The following is a 17,873-nucleotide window of genomic DNA, read 5'->3' on the forward strand; positions in this document are numbered from 1 at the left end:
ATTCATTCCTTGAAATCACACAGCAGTAAATTGCGTTGCGTCAAAAAGAAGAGGATGACTCAAAGGAAAGGGAAGCACTGGAAGATTATGAAATTTACAGAGAAGTAAGCATCTTTGACCCGGGTTGTAATCAAAGAAACAAAAACTACAAAAACTATGGTGAATTTTCTCACATACTTCCAATGGCTGTTCTGATTCTGTGACACGGAGTTGCCCAGAGAGATGGTGGGTGCCCTGTCCCCACAGACACTCCAGGTAGGAATAGATGGGGCTCTGAGCACCTGATCAGCTGTAGTTGTCCCTGTTCAGTGCAGGGCAGTTTGAACAGATGGCCTTGAAAGGTCCCTTCTAACTCAAACGTTTCTGTTATTCTATCAAGTATTTTTTCATATTTTTTTCCCCCAAAAACCTTTTAGAATGCATAGAACTGACAGCAATTCTCAAAATTGGTGCTTGTGTATATCCTAATGTATCCTCTGAGGAATATTTTTTTAGGCAAGAAAAATAACAAGAAAGAGCATTATCATCACTGTGCATAGCTCTATTTACAGAATTCTTCAGTAGATAAAAAAAAAAATTCTGTCCCAATATGAAAACACAACAAAATAAGGAAGCTGCAGATGTTCACCGAGAAGGCATGGGATATTTTAATGCCTACAGAGAAAATTATTGCACTGTGTGATGATTAATTTCTGAGGAAATCAAGACAATAATTATTCCAGGTTGTTTGCACAGAAAGAACCCTGAAGCAACGTATATTGAAATAGTGTAAGTAGCAACTTGATCATGCTGGCCCAAAGGACTATAATTTGTTCCATTTTGCTCAATTTTAATTGCACTGTTCACAAGAGTAAGAATTAGGGTCACCAAGATTATGCTGCAAGTTCACCAAGGAGTTTAAAGGCTTTATTTTCACAATAATAAATAAAAATCTTAGGAGAACTGGAGGGCCGTTGTGATTCTCAGTTAGATGGAAAGTCCCACTGGCTTAAAAAGAATGACTGCTGTAACAAGAACGACTTGCAGAATGAAGCAACAAGAGCCTATCATTGCCCTAGTAAGTCTTGATTAAAGCTAAATTAAACCCTAAATCCATATTTTAGTCACCTCCTTGTTTGTTTATGAGGCTGATACTGAGACACCTGAAGCAGTCTCTTTTTAAAAAGGCTTAAACACACAGAAATTCAGTGTGTATTTTCCAGTGTATTAAAATCTTTTCTTACTGTGCTGCAGGAAGTTTTTACCCAAAGGGCTATTTGGCAAAGAAGAAGGATGTCCTAAGTTCTGGGGAGGTTTTTTTTGTGTGGGCTTTTCCTTTTTTCCTTTTTTCCTTTTTTTTTTTTTTTTTTTTAATCTTTTTAGTTCATAAAAAAGCAAAATGCAAACACTGTGCTGCAGCTCAAAGCTTTGCTATAAACACTTTGTGACAGTGCACGTCTTGGGGCTGAATTTGAAAATGGGCACTTCACTGGGGAAGAGAACAAAGTCAGCTGTACTTCAAAATAAACTAAGGTACAGCCTGAACGGCTTACATCTGATTAACAGCCCCACTGCTCCCATCCGGGAGGGAGTCTGTTTTGGTCCTGACATTAATCTCATTTCTAACATTCTCCTCTAAAAGTCTGAAAGTCAGAAATGGTGTGGAAATGTTAATGAGTAGTATCACTTTCTTCTTTCATGCATCTCAGGACAACCTTGCTTTTGTACACTGAGGGACAGGAGGTGCACTGAGTTTGCTGCTACTGCTAAAGAGCACATGTGAAAGAAGACTCAGCTTATCAAGTATGTTCACGAGCTAGGAATGAGACACAGAAACACAGGAGCACAGAAACAGATCACTTCTAGCTACCACACTAATATTCAAACACCTAATTTTCATTAGAAGTGAACGACTCAGGAGTGACATGGTGCAAGGGCCACTTGAATTACCCGCCTGGTGCCTGACAGGTATACGACAGATGGTTATTAAAGTACATCATTTCTTAGTAAAGCTAACCCTGTCCAAAGGCAGAAAACCAACACAGCTGCATACAACCTCTTGATTCTCACCTCACTCTACAACTGTGCAGCAACACAGCAGAGGCATGAACAGATAGATGCTTTATGACCAGAAAGAGAACACTGGATCAGGCTGCGTAGAGAGGCTGTGAAGTCTCCTTCTCTGGAGATATTCAAAACCTGCATGGACACTGTCCTGTGCAACCAACTGTAGGGAACCTGCTTTAGTAAGTTTTGGGCTTAATGATCTCCAGAGGCCCCTTCCAATCCCTACGGTGCTGTGATTCTGTGCTGGGTCTTCTTAAGAAATGCTGCACAAATGTCCTCTTTGGGCATGGCTCTGCTCTGGGGCTGTCTTCTTGAGCTCACCAACTCCCACTGATTGTCAGTAAGCAGACCTTCAGCAGACTTCAACCATCAGACCAGCCCTCAGCTGGGTTAAGACCAATTACTACTTCCTCTGCATTGAAATAAATTTTTTTAAGCACCCTTTTTTTTTTTTCAGCAGTCCATCATTATTTAAAAAAAAGTACAGATATCTTTATATATGAGAGTTTGCCAACGAAAATGACAGGTAGAATAATTTATGTGGAGCATAATGTTTCAGTCTTCTGTTCTACCTGAGAGTTTATTTTTATGCTGGAACGAAACAAGACCTGACGAGCTTTATTACTTTGTGGTCTAACCAACCAGCTGATTAGTCTGATTAATTAGACAATTACTCTTTCGGCATGACTAATAGTTTTATCATCATGGTACAACTTGCAGTAATGTTTAATTTATTCTTAAAAATCAGCTGTAAAATGATTGTCCTTTAGGGAATTAGTGTTTAGCTACCCTTGAAAAAGTAATAAAATGAAGCCTGGAGATGGAAAATTAATTAAAACAGTTTACTGGTTGTATCTCAACTGGTCAAAGACATATTGCCCCATGTAGTAATTAACAACAAAACAGTAAACTATCCTTCAAGTCTGAAATCAGATTTAGCACATCTGGCTTCAATCCAGATAAAATAGAATCAAAGTGAAAACCATTGGGAGGCAGGTGGTTACAAACATAAATGGTTTTGAAACTGGCCAAATACCAACTTGAGAAATGGACTTTTCTTGGAAATGTACATACATAATAATGTCATTAGCCTTTTTTTTGGTAACAGGTTGACACTGTATTATTTTAATCTGTTTTACAGAAGTAGTAGTAAGTCTTCTGGTCATTTTTACCTTGAAAACCTCAAAGGCATAGCAGTATTGAACTACCCCTTAGAGAAAAAGTGCCAGGACATTGGCCTCAAATGGCACAACAGTATTAAAGATCTGCATTTTCAGGCATTCAGTAAGTAACCATCACCTCTGCTGATGTGCACAGATATTATCTGTCTGACGCCATTCCACTGGATAGTCTTACAGCCATTACTGAAGGAAAAGTTCCAATTTCTTCCACTGAAAAAACTTTTTCATTATACATTTTTTCTTTAAGTTCTTCATCCCTGTTCCAGAATGATTTTCTCATTCATGTTTCCCATGGTCATCTTATAACCATTTCCCCATGGAAGACATAAGGAAGTACAGCAAATTAGCTCTTATTACTGCTCCAAATCTCCCTGAAGTATCCAAAATTACTAAGACCTCTTTACCAAAACATACAGGATCTGCCCTTTAAAGGAGCAGTCAAGTGACTGCAGTCAGCATCACCATTCCATGAAAAACCCTCTTGTTGTTAAGCGAAAGTGTACCAGAGAGGGGACAGACAAAATGGCTGCTTGCCAGAGTAGTGATATTGGTTAATCTCAGAGCAATGGAAATTTTCCTCAAGATAAGCCAAACCTCAGCCCAAAGTTACTACAGTTCACGGACATCCTAACAAGCATGGATCTTGTTTGAAGAGAATGTAAGGAGAGGTTATGATCCCTGGGAGTGAGCCAGGTGGAATTTATCATTTCCCAAGCCAAGTGTTCAGAGCCATGATCCCTGCAGGAATCTAGAACAAGGACTGGAATTGCTCAGCATCTTATGGCTGCTGCCAAGACACAAATACAGAGCCCTATTCTGCTCTCGCTGCTCAAGGAAAGTCCCTGTTGTTCTCAACAGGAATTTCACTGCTAACCCCAGGAAACAGACCATGGTTTTGCTTCTAATTGCATTTGCTTCTTTCATTGTAAGAACTGTACTGCAGCTTGCTGCCTCCTGATACCTCACTATGTCCCTCTCAGACTCTGAGGCCAGGTTCTCACCAGGTCCGTGCAACATATTAGCTGGCAACGCTGCACAGAATGGTGTTCTGGCTGTTCTGTTTGCAAGGTGAAAACTTGTCTACTGAAGATTTTGCTGTGTGCATTTGCCCAGGTATAAGGTACCTTAATATTGATATTTTTCAAATGTTAATGGATTGTAAATAACCATCATCAAAAGAAATTTCATGCAAAATGAAGTGATGGTACGCTTTAATGTAACATGTACCACTTCTAAATACTTTGAAAAACTCCACATCTAGCAGCATGCATTCCTGTTTTACTTACGCTCTTCTCCATCAGGATTTGTGACACATTATTCTGGGGGCTTATCTGCCAGGAGTTTTTCATGAAGAAGCCGATGGCACTTGAGTATCGGTCAGCAGTTGGGGTAAACTTCTTGAAAGTGCATTTTGCCATCCTGACGGGCCCATCATAAATCTGGAATCCACGAATAGGGAATGTCCTGTGAGATTTAAAAACAAACACAATCCTGTGCTAAAAGCTTGGACAAAGCGCGTGTTCTCTCCTGAAAGCACAGAAAGCTGTCAACAAGCAGCTAGTAGACCTTTCTTTTCCCAAAAGAGGGATCTGAACGCTAAGCACACAGCTGATGGGACTTGAATTTCTGCTTATCTCTAGAGGACAAGGCTCAAGGAACAATAACCCACACCGGTTGCATAAGGTAAAGGTAATGCAGTTCAGAGCTCTTGTCCCTTGCCACCCAGGGATGAATTGGCATGAGGAAGCCCCAAAGGGCTGTGTGGCAGCTTTGCTATGCAGCTTCCTATTCCAGGACAGAGAGATTTCTTTGGAAAACCTTAATGTGATTGAAAAAATGGCATCAGTCACAGTCCCTGGAGGGAATAACGTCTTCATAGAAGAAATTACAGAGTGGTGCAGCACAGTTTCTGCTTTCCCCCCAGGCGACTTCAAACACGATCCCCAGAACTTAGCCCACAGCACTTCATATAGAAAGCTGATTCCTACAGTACCAGCCCATGGACATGTTGTCAAGTTGTCGGTGTTGAAGGAAACACCGCTGGAGAGGACCTGCCCTTCCCATGGCTTGTCTTGAGAAGGTTCCAAGTTTTGCTTGGCTCTGGCAATGTTTGGTTAAAGGGTGGCCTGCTTCAGCTTCACAGATGGAAATGAGAGCTGGCCAGTAGCAGCATGGCAGAGTAGGTCGCTGCCTACCACATCCAGAAATATTGTCGATTTGTTCAGACATGCAAGCCACACAGCAGACAGCAAATGGGCACACAGCCTGAAGGACACTGGGAACCAGATGATATTATTCCCTACAGAGGGCTTAAGGATGGATGAGCATCAGCTAACACATACATTAGGGAAGAATTTAGACTTGGGGAAACAAAGCTTGCTTTGGTGATGCTTTTGCTGGAGAGAGGTTGTGCTGCCATCAAAATAGCAAATAACATTCAGCTGTTGAAAGAGAAATAAGATGCAGTAATGAAGACGCCTTTCCCCTTTGACACATTGCTCTTGCCCATGCAGATATGCCAGCAGGAGAGTACGAGGGAGGCATGGTGTAAGGGAGTTGCACTGTCAGGTCAATGCTGTATGAATGAAGCACCGCACAAAAGCAATTTGGTATTTTTCAGATTCTCTAATCCACTTACCAGTGACTAATAAATCAAGCAGAAAAGTAAAATCAAACATTTGGTTGAGAGTGCTCTCAAATTGTTGTCCTGAAGAGGAGTTTATTTGGATGCTTATTATTTCTGGCCTCTACAATAATTTAAACACCCAATACAAATTACTCGTTGGTAGCCACATTCATTCCTGAGGCTTTTCTTCATGCTGCTCTAACAGGAAGAAATGGCAGAGGAACAACTCACTTGTTTCTGGGCAGTGTCCTGTATTCTCCATTTGCCCCTTTTCCCCAGTAGCTGTTCTGGCCTCCTTGGGAGCCCAGATTGCTACTTTCTCCAACAAAAATGGAGCGTGACACCTCCAGGCTAGAGCCATCGTCAGTTGGGAATGTCCCATCACTACAAGCAGACAAAAAAAAATCACAGGTAACTATGTGACCAATCAACTCACACTGTTAATTACACAAAAGATACAGTATTTCTACCCAATTTATTAAGCCAATGGCTATATGTGGTCTGGGAGGGAAATGTTTCTTACAGTAAATAGTAGATGGGAAGTAGTAGACCCAGGGAAGGGTCTCAGCTTCTATTCTTTGGCCTGATACCTTGTGAGGAAAAACAAGAAGAAGGTACATTTTAAGAAATTACCTTGCCAGTGTGAGCCCAATTCCATTGTCTGAAAACCTGGGATGGGAGAAGCACAGAGGTGCAAATTACAACTAATGTCAAAGGGGAATTTGGCCTACAGGCGGGGGGAAAGGTGCAGCATGAATTTACAGGAACCTACCCAGAGTTGTGGAAAATAATGTCACCGCCCCTGGCCCAGGCCCCATGGTCATTATTTTTAAAAGCAATGAGACCATCAATTATGGCAGGAACTCGTGGCTTTTCAGGATCAGCATCTTGATGTGGGCGAAACCTGAAGCAAGAAGCTTGGTTAATGCAGTCCTCTTAGGATCTCTTATGTCATCTTTCAGATGCAAGCTTTTCTAAGTAATTAATAAGTAATGTTGCAGTTTACAAACCGACTAATGAATAATGAAATCTAGACTTTTCAAGCCTTTCCTGGCTTAGTCCTTACAATCCCAAATGCACGCATATCATTTCTGATCAGCAAAAATACAAACAATTCAGTGCATAGCTATGAAATACTTGCCTCTGCACATCAGAGAGCTTGTGAGTATTTTCAGATTCTCCAGCCATGATGAGGCACTAATGACCTGCTAAATGTGATGCAGAAGCCAAGAAGCAACAGAAGTATCCAAAGTACTTTGCCGTACAGCATGTGCTTACCTGGCATTATCGACAGTGAGATACTCTCTGGGATCTTCAGCGCTGGCTCTTGTTGTCTTTACTCCTTTTCCAATAAACAAACCAGCCTGAAAAAGCAGACAACTCCAATTACTTCACCAGACTGTATACAAGAGGCCAGAGATCACAGATTTTATCAATGAACATGGGCAGCCTGCGCGTGCAGGCAGAGCAACAGCCTGCAGCCTGGGCTCTCTCTCCCCTCTCAATGTCACTTGGCACTGCTCAGGGTGACATTAGCACAGGATGTAGTATGCTGAAGTCAGGACAGAGCCTGCTCTGCCATATGTCACGCATCAACATCTTGAGCTGTCTTCTGACCCAGTGCAAGGCACTGAACTCCCACTCTCTTTCTCTCTTGCTGAAAGCAATAAAGGACTCTGCCAAGCTCTTGATAACTTTTTGGAAAAAGGCTGTTGTTAAGAAGTGCAGCTTTAAATAAAAAGAGTCGAGCCACCCAACTGTCAAAAGAGAACATGAGCTGCTGCAACCAAGCTAAAGACTGAGATAGAGCAACAGCTGTCATAGACCAAGATGTAATGTTTACAAGAACCAGAAAATAGTACTGATTTCAGTCTAGAATCCTTAGAAATAAGTTGAAAACACTTTTCATAGCTCACAGGTTATGTTTTCATGTCAACAGAACATTAGAGGAAATGTGTTTGTCTTGGAATTACCCTTAAATATTTGGTCTCATTTTTCAAAGGTGATGAGCAAACCCTGGAACAAGGTACTTCTGCTCACCCCTCTACATCCTTACATCACTATGGCCAAAGCAGCATTCAGTGTCATCCTGCTCATCGTTTCTTAAACCTCAGCAGTAGGTACATGTCCAGTCTGGGCACAACCCCTCTAACAGAGACCCCTGAACTGGCACTCACATTCTGCTCAGCTCTCTCTTTATTGTAGAAGGAGTGGTACAACTGAACATTGAGTGTCTCTTGATATATGCTAGAAGACCATTATCAAAATGTAAGACAGCCTTATATCATTAACAGTGCACATGGTCAGCCCTGCACCACAGCACTATGTTGGTGGTAACACACAAAACTCATCCACGTGCCTTGAAATTGGAGTGGACTCTGTTGTTGTAAAATACTCCCAAGGGGGTATGTTCAGCTTGTCCTTCTGGATATTGCCCTTCAGACTGTCCAGTTGGAACCCTGTGGAAGATGTACCAGATCCCGACATCCTAAAAAACAAAGGGAGGTCCAAAGAATGGGACACAGCAATTAGTGATGGAGATTATCCTGGTGACTTGGTGCTTCCCAGTATGCTGGCCAGATTTTTAAGCTGAGCCTGCAAAACTCATGCAAGTCCAAAGGGACACACGCTAGCCCATACTCATACACATCTTGACTTTCCCTTTGGCATGCACTGTAGGCCCCTTGGGCACACGTGGAGGTTTTAAAAATCCATGTGTTGCAGATGAAGTTCAGGTGGCTTATTAGAAAACATAGCCTCATCTGCATAGCCACGTTACACACAAACAGGATTTGGTTAAACGCTAGAGATAATAACACAGAAAGAGTATGTATTTATATAAATAAATGTAAAACTTTATTGGGCATTAAACTATTAACTACAAATAAGAATCAACGTTTTCTCAGAGACACCACACATCATTTCCAGCCACAGCTGTGACAGAAATTGGTCTCAGAAACAACTGTGAGGCAAATGTGGGCAAATCCTTCATAGAGCGAAAGACTGCAGAAATATATACCCAGATTTTGTGATGACTTACTAAAAATTCATTGCCCTCACACTGGTAACATCAAAAAGAGTAGAATATATGAGACCTGGAGGCAAAGTACAGCTCTTGCTGTTAAGTGGTTTTACCTGAGCACCGGCAGCTGCATTCTCTATTAAGTTGTTGTTTGGATTTGCAATCCAGAAAGTGCTGACAGCCCTGAAAAATCAAAATCAAAATGATCCTGAACAGTTACCAAACAGGAAGGGATACGTTTTCATAGCTCTGTGCTGGACTTCAGCCACAACCCTCCCATTGACTTTAAAACGCCACACAACCTTTTAATGACACTCTTGAAGGGAAAGAAAGCATCTAGTGATGTCAGACATTCATTTGTAAAGCCACATGCTGAACAAATAAATTATATGAGACCATTAACACAAAATTCCAGTTCTGTTAAATGCACCTTAAGGAAACCTGATGTCTTTATTTCTTTTCTTTTTTCCCAAAATTGAAGTAGCTTTGGAAAATGCCTGAAAAATGAACTTCTGGGTTGGTTTTTTTTCTGGATCTCTGGGGACAATGGCAAGAGGTAGGGGATTCGATATGGATTTATGATGCTTCTACTTGGAAAACAAACAAGTGTCCTTGCAAGCCACAAATAGCTCGTTAAACAGGAGATTAAGGAGATATTATTTTGACATTTGTTCAAATAACGAATTTTTGCCTCAGAGGGAAGATCAAGTAGTGACACAAACAGAAGCCAGATATAGCTATGAAAACATTATCATCTGTTGTCTTGCTTCATTTGATAACATCTTTTGCTATAATGAAAAACACATGTAAAAACACTCCAAACCTTTTCTCATGACTATACCAACTAATTGGATCATTCTAGGCAGGAAATCTCAATAATTTTTTGTCTACTCTAACTACTGTGTAATCAAGAATCCCCACTCATTTGCATGAGTAGAATGACTAAATAGGTGTGCAACAAACCTGTATTATCTGTACAGTCAATCTTAACATTTCTACAACAATAATTGTTGTTAATTCTATTGGATTACTTACATAAATAAAATAGGTAGAGTTTAGCCACTTGATTCATTTCCAGAGAACATGAAAATACAAATTTCCTTGGCTAAATTATATTCTTATTTGCAAATACTAGGCAGGTCAGTACCTAGATCCCTTGAATGCCCATGTTATAGCCCCTCAGTCTCCAAAATGGAAGATAACTTGGTAAGCTATAGTAGTGTGTCATTTATCGTATTACAAATGAGGCTCATGGCACTTCATACTAATCTCTACACTCTCATTAAATCTCCTTGTGTACTGTAGGTGTTTGTGTACCTTTGTGTTGCAGACTAACTAAAAAGGCCAGGTTGGATGGAGTCCTGGGAGCCTGAGCTGGTGGGGGACAACCAGCCCACGGCAGGGAGGTGACCTTTAAGGTCCCTTCCAACTCAAGCCATTCTATGGTTGTATGACTATGATTCTTGTTCAAAATAACTGAAAGATGATCAGAAACGAGCCAAGTACTCTACATATTTATGATTATATTTGTTTCAACATAACATTCTTTAAGATGCAGCTATGAAGCTCAGCACTGGAGTTAAAAGCAACTCCATTTCATGAAGCACTTACATACAGTCAGTGCTTGGCACCGGAATGTAATTCCCATAGACGTGGCTCCTGATGGCAAGGCACATTGCTTCATTGCGATCTGAGGGCAAGATTGTTCCCGACCTGGTGAGCAGGCCCAAGTTGTGCTGGAATGTATTGCGCTGCTCCGTCCCATCCTCCAGGAAAAAACAGTGCCCCAGGGTGTCATAGCCAATGGTGTCTTTTACCTGGAAAAAAGCATACAGGCCATAGAATGTGACACTAACAGAGGTGGCAGCAATGACATGCTTTGCTTAGCAATGAATTCTGAAACACTGACTGAAAGGTTTCGCCATTGTTCTGCACAGTGCCTTCATGTGCACTGGTCCAAGAGATAACACTCACGCAGTTTGTGTAAGAGTGGACTGATCTTATGCAATATTGCAGCTAGTAAAATTACTCTGAGGAAGATCATAGGCATACTTAAAGGGAAGTTGTAAAATACTGGATTTTAATCTGCCCTCAGCTCTAGGAGAGTATGTTTGATTCAGAATCACAGTGTGAATATCTGTGTAAATATCTGTGTGTCTCAGGTGGTACGCCAAAAAGCTAGTTCAGACATTTTCAAGACTAGGTTTCCCAAATAAAATTTTAAAAATCTTTAAAATGCAGCATATGAGGTAATTTTTTCTTTTCAAAGCTTCTCTTCTTGTTCTCCACTCTCAGAAGGTGGAGCTCCCCTTAATGTAACCATCAGCTTGGGCAGAGCTGGTGTTTCACATTCAGCCTATTTAAGATTAACTGACATGCATTAAATCCTAATTTGACCAAGAGGACTTAGCACAAAGCTCCTTTGATGTACTGCCTTATGAAGGCAAATTTAGAAATCCCTCCTTTAAATGCGAATACTAAATCAGGTTAGTTAAAGTACCAGCTATTCGTTACTAAATCTCTCTGAAACCGAACTTTGTACTTCACATGATCCCTGCCAGCGTGTGTATTCATTCTTCAGGCATGCAAAATGGCTGTTGACGTCAATTAGAGTTATGTCCATGTAAGACTGCAAGATTGATTAATATTAACCTGCTTGGTTCCTGTACACAGAGGGAAACTTGAACTAAATCCATTTCAGTTCATATCCTGTGATCACACCTTAATGGGCCACAGCCATACATAACATCTGGAGTCACAAACACTGTAGTTCTCATAAGTATATTTCTACTGGATTTCATTCCATTCCTGGCGGTCCCCCCTTTGTCACCTGCTGCTCAGTGAGGTGTTCAGGTTAAAAATAAGGCATCACACAGGCAGGTACCCAACTCCCAACCAACATTTTTGAAACTCCACTGAGACTCTGCATGTAAGTGAGATAATACAGAGTGAGCTACAAGGCAGATGACCAAGAACTCAGACACAGTGACATGGAGAGAAAGTGTGTCCATCAGCTGAGCCTTGGAAATGTGGATATGAAATGGATTTTGATAAAAATGCAAGTGTCCCTGCCTACCTGCTATGAACAGTAAGTCTAGCTGCTTATATCCTCCCAAATGATAGTTTGGAGTTGCACTAAAGACTATTTTTGGAGAAAATATATAAAGCAAGCTGCCTGCAGCCATAAAGCAAAGAGCATTTCAATTAGTGAGTTTCATTCTTGGGAATTTAGCTAACTTCAGATAATCTGTGCTTCAGAGAAGTGCATTAAAAATCAGTCTTGTCACCAAAAATAGATTTTAGCTTTAATGAATATGATTTGTGGTAGCTTCAGAAACTCATGGAAGCCCTGAAAGCTTACACAAATGGAACCATATTATTCACTCTCCTGTCCATTAAAAAAAAAAAAAAAAAAAAAAAAAAGATTTAAAGATTGTTTACATTTGCACTGAATGAGAAGGGTCACAGAATCATATAGAATGGCTTGGGTTGGAAGAGACTTTAAATATCATCAAGCTCCAACCCAACACTATGGGCTGGGTGCCTCCCAAGCTCAGGCTACCTAGGGCCCTGTCCAACCTGGCCTTGAGCACCTCCAGGGATGGGGCACCTGCAGCTCTCTGGGCAGCTGTGCCTCTCCATGCTGTTAGATCAAAACATCAGTCATCATTATTACAGCATATCACAGACAGAACTGAAGGCTTGAAATGAAGAGCCACCCTGCAAGCACTGTGACATCAGTACATTACAGTACAACAGCACACAGCGTCGTCCCCGCTCAGCCCACAGCCCAAGGCCAGATGATTAACATGCCTCTAAACACTGAATTATATATAGTTCAGCAACACAATATAAGTGACCTTGAGGCACTGCAACTTTATACATGAAAGACTGCAATATTCTGCGGTATGCTTGACGTGTGTCAGGGCAGTGAGCAGCGTGTCACAGCCTGCTGCCCAGCCACAGTGAGTAACCCAAGCTGAAAAGTGGCTGCAAAGGGGCACGAGGCTGGCAGGCAGGAGGAGCAGGTGGGAGAAGGGCACACAGCTCCCACCTATGTTATCTAACTGCCTTGCACTGATACACATACAATTCTCTGGAACTATGGATTGTTTTATCTTAAAGAAAGGATTTTCAATACATTTTAATTACTCTTAATGGCAGCACTGAAACCACGTGATTCTTCCACAGAATCAGATATTTAACCTTTGCTATAAAACCTACTGACTGATTAATGGACTCAAAGCCCCCAGGAGGTATCACCTGCTGGCAGCCTGAATCTATTCTCTGATTCCTAATTTTGTGCCCACTTAATCTCACACACCTGGATAACCCATTGACATCCTCCCTTCTGATAAAGGCTCAGAGTATGCACCATTATTCTTGGAAATAACATTAATGAAAGGCTTAATTTTTCATGCCCGCCAGGTTCCTGATATTCACAGGGTGTAATACAATGGGAAGAGAAAGGGAGTTGAGCTGTATCTACACACACTATACAAGACTCCTGCCATGCAAGGGCTCTATCTACAAATAGCCAGAGTGAATCACATGTAAGACAAAGTAATCAACAATTTTGAGCTATCTGGACGTTATAAATACTGTTTAGAATCATAGAATGGTCTTAAAGGCCATCTGGTCCAACTGCCCTGCACTGAACAGGGACACCTACATCTGATCATGTACTCAGAGCCCCATCCAGCCTGATCTGGAGTGTCTGCAGGGATGGGGCACCCACCCAGGATACATGAAAAGTGCTCTCAGTCATAGAAGTCCAGTGTTGAATCTTAAGGAATACAACCCTTTGCACTAGGGTCCCACCAGCCTGTGTCTATGTCACATCTCACAGAGCTTTATGTCCAGAGCTGAGAAAAACTTTCCAGGAAAACTTCAGAGTTCACAGATAGTTCTAGGAGTGTCTCTGCCTACACACACATCAAGTGAATGAGGAAATGCCCACGAACACCAAAATGCCATTCAGGGTCTGGCAGAACAATTGGACACGTTGGGACTGGAGTGGGAATCTGCATTTCCTGCTGGGGCATGTGTGTTTTTTTTTCTTTTTGTTAAGTTCCTCTCCCCAGTACCCTTGTGAATACCTGGGTCAAAACCAAGTTCCAAGTTCGTGAAGGCATTTCTGGGTCCTGCTGCATTCCTATTGTATTGTGAAAACTTTTGGATTTGTTTCATGTTACCCTGACTTGAACAACTCTCATCTTTTTTTATTTCTGTTGCAAATTAAAGGTCCATTACTTCAGTCAGGTGCATTAAAAGAGCATTGCTTTTGCTTTAAATGAAAGTTCATAGGATCACAAGCTACCCCGAGTAACCATGGCAAAGAATTCACTATCTAACCACATCATTAATAATACTAATTATCAAGACAATACAAAAAACCTGAAATTCAACTGTAAGAGCTGAACTGCCAGAGCAGAAGTCCTCATCTGTCAAATGAAGTCAAGACATCCCCTGGGGAGACTTTTTTCAGCATTCTGATTTCTCCTTGCATCTCAAAAGGCTTTCAAGCAAAGCAATTAACTTGGTACTAATAAAATAGGTTTCCTACCAGCAGGCCATGAGTCCCATGTATGGCAACACACCTAGAGAAGCAGTGGTGGATAGCCAGATTATCAAGGTACGTTGGGCGTTGATACCCTCCTCTCTCATCGACATCTGCAGCCATATGAAAGTGCACAGGGTAACTGCCCAGGATTTGCTGCCCCATGTTTTTTAACTCCACACCTGACATGTGCACAGAGCTGAAATTCGCTAGGATCTGTTGAGAGAAATGTAGATCCAAGTAAGTTGTTGCAACAGAAGTATACAGAAAAAGAAAAGCTTTTTTTTTTCCTATTAAGCAATATGTTTGCAACACAAGGCAGGGCCTGATCCCACGGGGTGCCAGCTCCCCACGGTGACTCACAGCAGCACCTGCAGAGGAGCTCCAAAGAGAAGCTGCCAACCAGAATGCAAGCATTCAGCAACAGCTGTGTGTCAATACATTAACATCTTCACAGACAAAACACCCCTACCAGCTACAGAAAGAGATGATGTTTACCAACAGGCTCTATTTCATGACAATTTAATCTCTGTCAAGTGATCTTAAGCCAGACCTGCACAGATTTCCACCAACTGGCAATGGATTTATTTTACACAAAGCTTCTGGAACAGCAAAACTTTGAACATTGACCGAGAACCCTTGGGGCAACCCAGAGAAACCAAAGCACAACAGGAGGACCCAACACTCAGCTGAGCACTGAATGGAGCAGGTTGCTCAGTAGGTAGTACAATTCCTTTAGCAATATCATGCAACATGTGCAACTTCACATTGACCCAACTGCGATGGAGCTGATGAATCTCCTCTGGCATAGAGAAGAGCACGTTTTTGTGTACGTGGTGAACAAATGGGCACAGCCCCATTGCAAGTCTCATTGCTGGCAAAGCAGGCCTGCAAACCTTCCCCACAAATATCCTTTTTCCCCCAGACATAAATGGCAGATTCATGCATTATACTGCTCATCTACAAGCCAAGAGAGGAACTAACTGAACCCACCTATAGGAATATGCTTTAAAAATCTCTTACTTTAATATGTCCTCCAAACGTGTCAAAGGAGAAAAACTGACATTGATTTTCTCCATAACAGGAGTCTTCCATTTCTCCTTGGATAAGTATATTTCTAGTCAGAAGACCGACCTCTGCCCTCATATCGATGCCGTCTATGACTTCGCCAATATGAAGATAAAGTGGGCTGCCTGTGGAAATTGGAAACCTTTTTGTTCAGGTGAGCACATGTTCATTATTGCATTGCTCTAAGCAAGTGCACGCCTTTCCTTCAAGCAATCACTGAGTTTGGGACATGCCCAGCAATTAATGACTGATCCACAGGAGATCAGCACTTCCCTTGAGTTTTACAAGAGGCAGCTTCCTCAGGTCAGATTTTAAGCCCCAGTACAACACTGGGGCCTTTCAGGTCTCCTGTGACAGGGACACGGGCTTATGGGACAATATGGCTTAAGGGGCCATGGTGGTGATGGGCTGACATGATCTTAGTGGTCTTTTCCAACCTTACAGATTCTATGATTTAGCTAAGAAGACTAATTAATGTAAATGTAGAATGTAAAAGACTTGACAATGTAAAGATTTACCTCAAATGAAAAGCTCAATAAAAAAAAAAATCTCATACCATCAATTTTCACTTGATTGCTTTTACATTCAGGGCAAGGAAGGAGGTTGAACTCCTCAGCCTGATGCATGGAATAATCCGTACTGGCAATGACGATCCTGTCACCAGGTAACCAGCTCCTAACATCATCCACTAAATGGAGAATTATTCCTTTGGACACCTCCACTTTAAACCCATTATGAGGCACTCCTGAAAAATGAAACAATCTATTTTTTTTTTTTTTTTTCACAGTTACACATGCCAGAATATTACAATTAACTGAAGAGCCACCAATGTTGTTTTTATCTAGATAACATCATGCACAGTAGAAGTGCTTTTGCCATCAGTGTGTCAGTGTCATTTCCTTGCAGGTGGCAAAAGGGGTACTTCATAAGAGTGCTGCTGTTAGTGTGGCCACCATGCATATGAGCAAAATCCAATGGTACAAATTGCACAGTTCAGATTCATAGCAGAGAGAAAAGACTGAGCAAAGCAACAGAAGACAAATTGTTATCAGCAAACACTAAACCTTTTATCCATCCGCTGAAAGCAGTAACAGTGAAACAGGTGCCATCGTAGGTGAGGAATTCTCTTTGGGCTACGGCTAACCCTGTTGTCCCATTCCCATGATACTCTCTCTTATCCTCTGCCGTCGAAAGCGGATCCCCTCCGAGGATCCCCACCAGCGCCCAGGGCTGCCTGTACGAGATGAGGAAGGAGAGTTCCGAGCTGCACCCCGCGACCCCAGGGAGGGACTCAGGAGAAGGCAGCGCGGCGCGGCCTCCATCCCTCCCTCTCTCCCTCCGGGCCCCTCCGCCGGGCAGCGCGGCGGCCGCGGAGCTGTCCATGGTTCCCAGACCCCCAGGGCCGCAAGTTCGAGCCCCGCTCCCGCCGCTCGCCCGCGCACTCACCTGTAGCCCAGCCGGGAGATGTGTTGGCTGCGCAAGCGATCCCGCAGCAGCAGCCGTGTCTCCACCGTGAGGCTGCGGGCGGCCGAGTCCCCCACGGCGGCCGCCACCACGCTGCCTTCGGGCTGCAGTGCCAGGAAGTCGCGCAGCCGATGGCACTCCGCGGCCCGCAGGTGGGTGTCGAAGCGCCCGGCCGCAGCTACCCGCCCCGTGCCGGCGTCCAGGACTCGCAGGTTGAGCCCGCGGCTGCCCCACTGCCTCTCCGAGTAGTAGGGACCGTGGCGGAGCCCTCCAGGGTGCAGGGTTTTATCCAGGAGGCTCCAGGAGCGGGGCCGCCGCCCGTGCAGCTCCAGCACCCCGCCGCGCCCCACGCCCAGGAATTTCTGCCCGAAGCCGTCCACGGCCGCCCCGTCGGCGGCTCTCCCGTACAGCGAGATGGTGGCCCGCGAGGCGTAGGGGCAGCGCTCCGAACCGACGTGCAGCTCCCCGCCGTCCCGGATGAGGATGTAGCGGGCCCGCAGCGTGATGGGCGGCCCGTGGGGGCGGTCGGCGAATACCACCTTCCCTGAGGGACGCGGGGAGAGGAGCGGGGTCGGAAGCTGGAAACGTGGGATACCACCCGCATCCATCCCCCTCTCGGTCCCCCGGGCCGCTTACCTCCGTCGCGAATGACGAGAGAGTGGAAAGCAGCGGAGCTCTCGAGCCGCAGGGCCACCCCCCGACCCACCACGGCGTGGCGGCGGGTGTCGGAGCCGGGGTGCCACGGGGCGAGGTGCGAGACAGGCTGCGGGCACGGCCCTGCAAGAGAGTTGGGGCAGCGGCAGCGCGGCGATGCGCGGCGGTGTGCGGGGAGCGGGGGTCGCGGTACCGACCTGCGCACTGCTGCCGTTCGCTGCTCCCGGCGCGTCCCGCGGCGGCACCGGCATC

At 43.7% G+C, this 17,873-nt stretch overlaps 2 protein-coding genes across 6 annotated transcripts in view; both read right to left on the reverse strand.

Annotated features, from left to right (window-relative positions):
* LOC122182421 (cell migration inducing hyaluronidase 1) overlaps nt 1–17,873 on the reverse strand; it is a 101,840-nt gene that overhangs the window by 81,890 nt on the left and 2,077 nt on the right. The gene's annotated exons all lie outside the window — the stretch shown is intronic.
* LOC122182422 (cell surface hyaluronidase-like) overlaps nt 1–17,873 on the reverse strand; it is a 46,452-nt gene that overhangs the window by 24,199 nt on the left and 4,380 nt on the right. For all 4 annotated transcript variants that reach the window (XR_006179795.1, XM_042875687.1, XM_042875688.1 and 1 more), the window contains exons 2-15: nt 17,604–17,744; nt 16,950–17,511; nt 16,568–16,737; nt 16,060–16,248; nt 15,459–15,628; nt 14,442–14,651; nt 10,487–10,692; nt 8,989–9,058; nt 8,213–8,341; nt 7,132–7,217; nt 6,626–6,757; nt 6,487–6,522; nt 6,085–6,237; nt 4,514–4,691 (exon numbers count right to left, since the gene is read on the reverse strand). Coding sequence is in view for 3 of the 4 variants with exons in the window: in XM_042875687.1 (XP_042731621.1) it covers nt 4,514–4,691; nt 6,085–6,237; nt 6,487–6,522; nt 6,626–6,757; nt 7,132–7,217; nt 8,213–8,341; nt 8,989–9,058; nt 10,487–10,692; nt 14,442–14,651; nt 15,459–15,628; nt 16,060–16,248; nt 16,568–16,737; nt 16,950–17,511; nt 17,604–17,744 (2,432 nt within the window). In the remaining variant the exon portion in view is untranslated. The remainder of the gene's footprint in view (nt 1–4,513; nt 4,692–6,084; nt 6,238–6,486; nt 6,523–6,625; nt 6,758–7,131; nt 7,218–8,212; nt 8,342–8,988; nt 9,059–10,486; nt 10,693–14,441; nt 14,652–15,458; nt 15,629–16,059; nt 16,249–16,567; nt 16,738–16,949; nt 17,512–17,603; nt 17,745–17,873) is intronic.

Source organism: Lagopus leucura, unplaced genomic scaffold, assembly GCF_019238085.1.
Source record: "Lagopus leucura isolate 7727_CA_CO unplaced genomic scaffold, USGS_WTPT01 Super-Scaffold_100015, whole genome shotgun sequence".
In the NCBI taxonomy this organism is placed as follows: domain Eukaryota; kingdom Metazoa; phylum Chordata; class Aves; order Galliformes; family Phasianidae; genus Lagopus; species Lagopus leucura.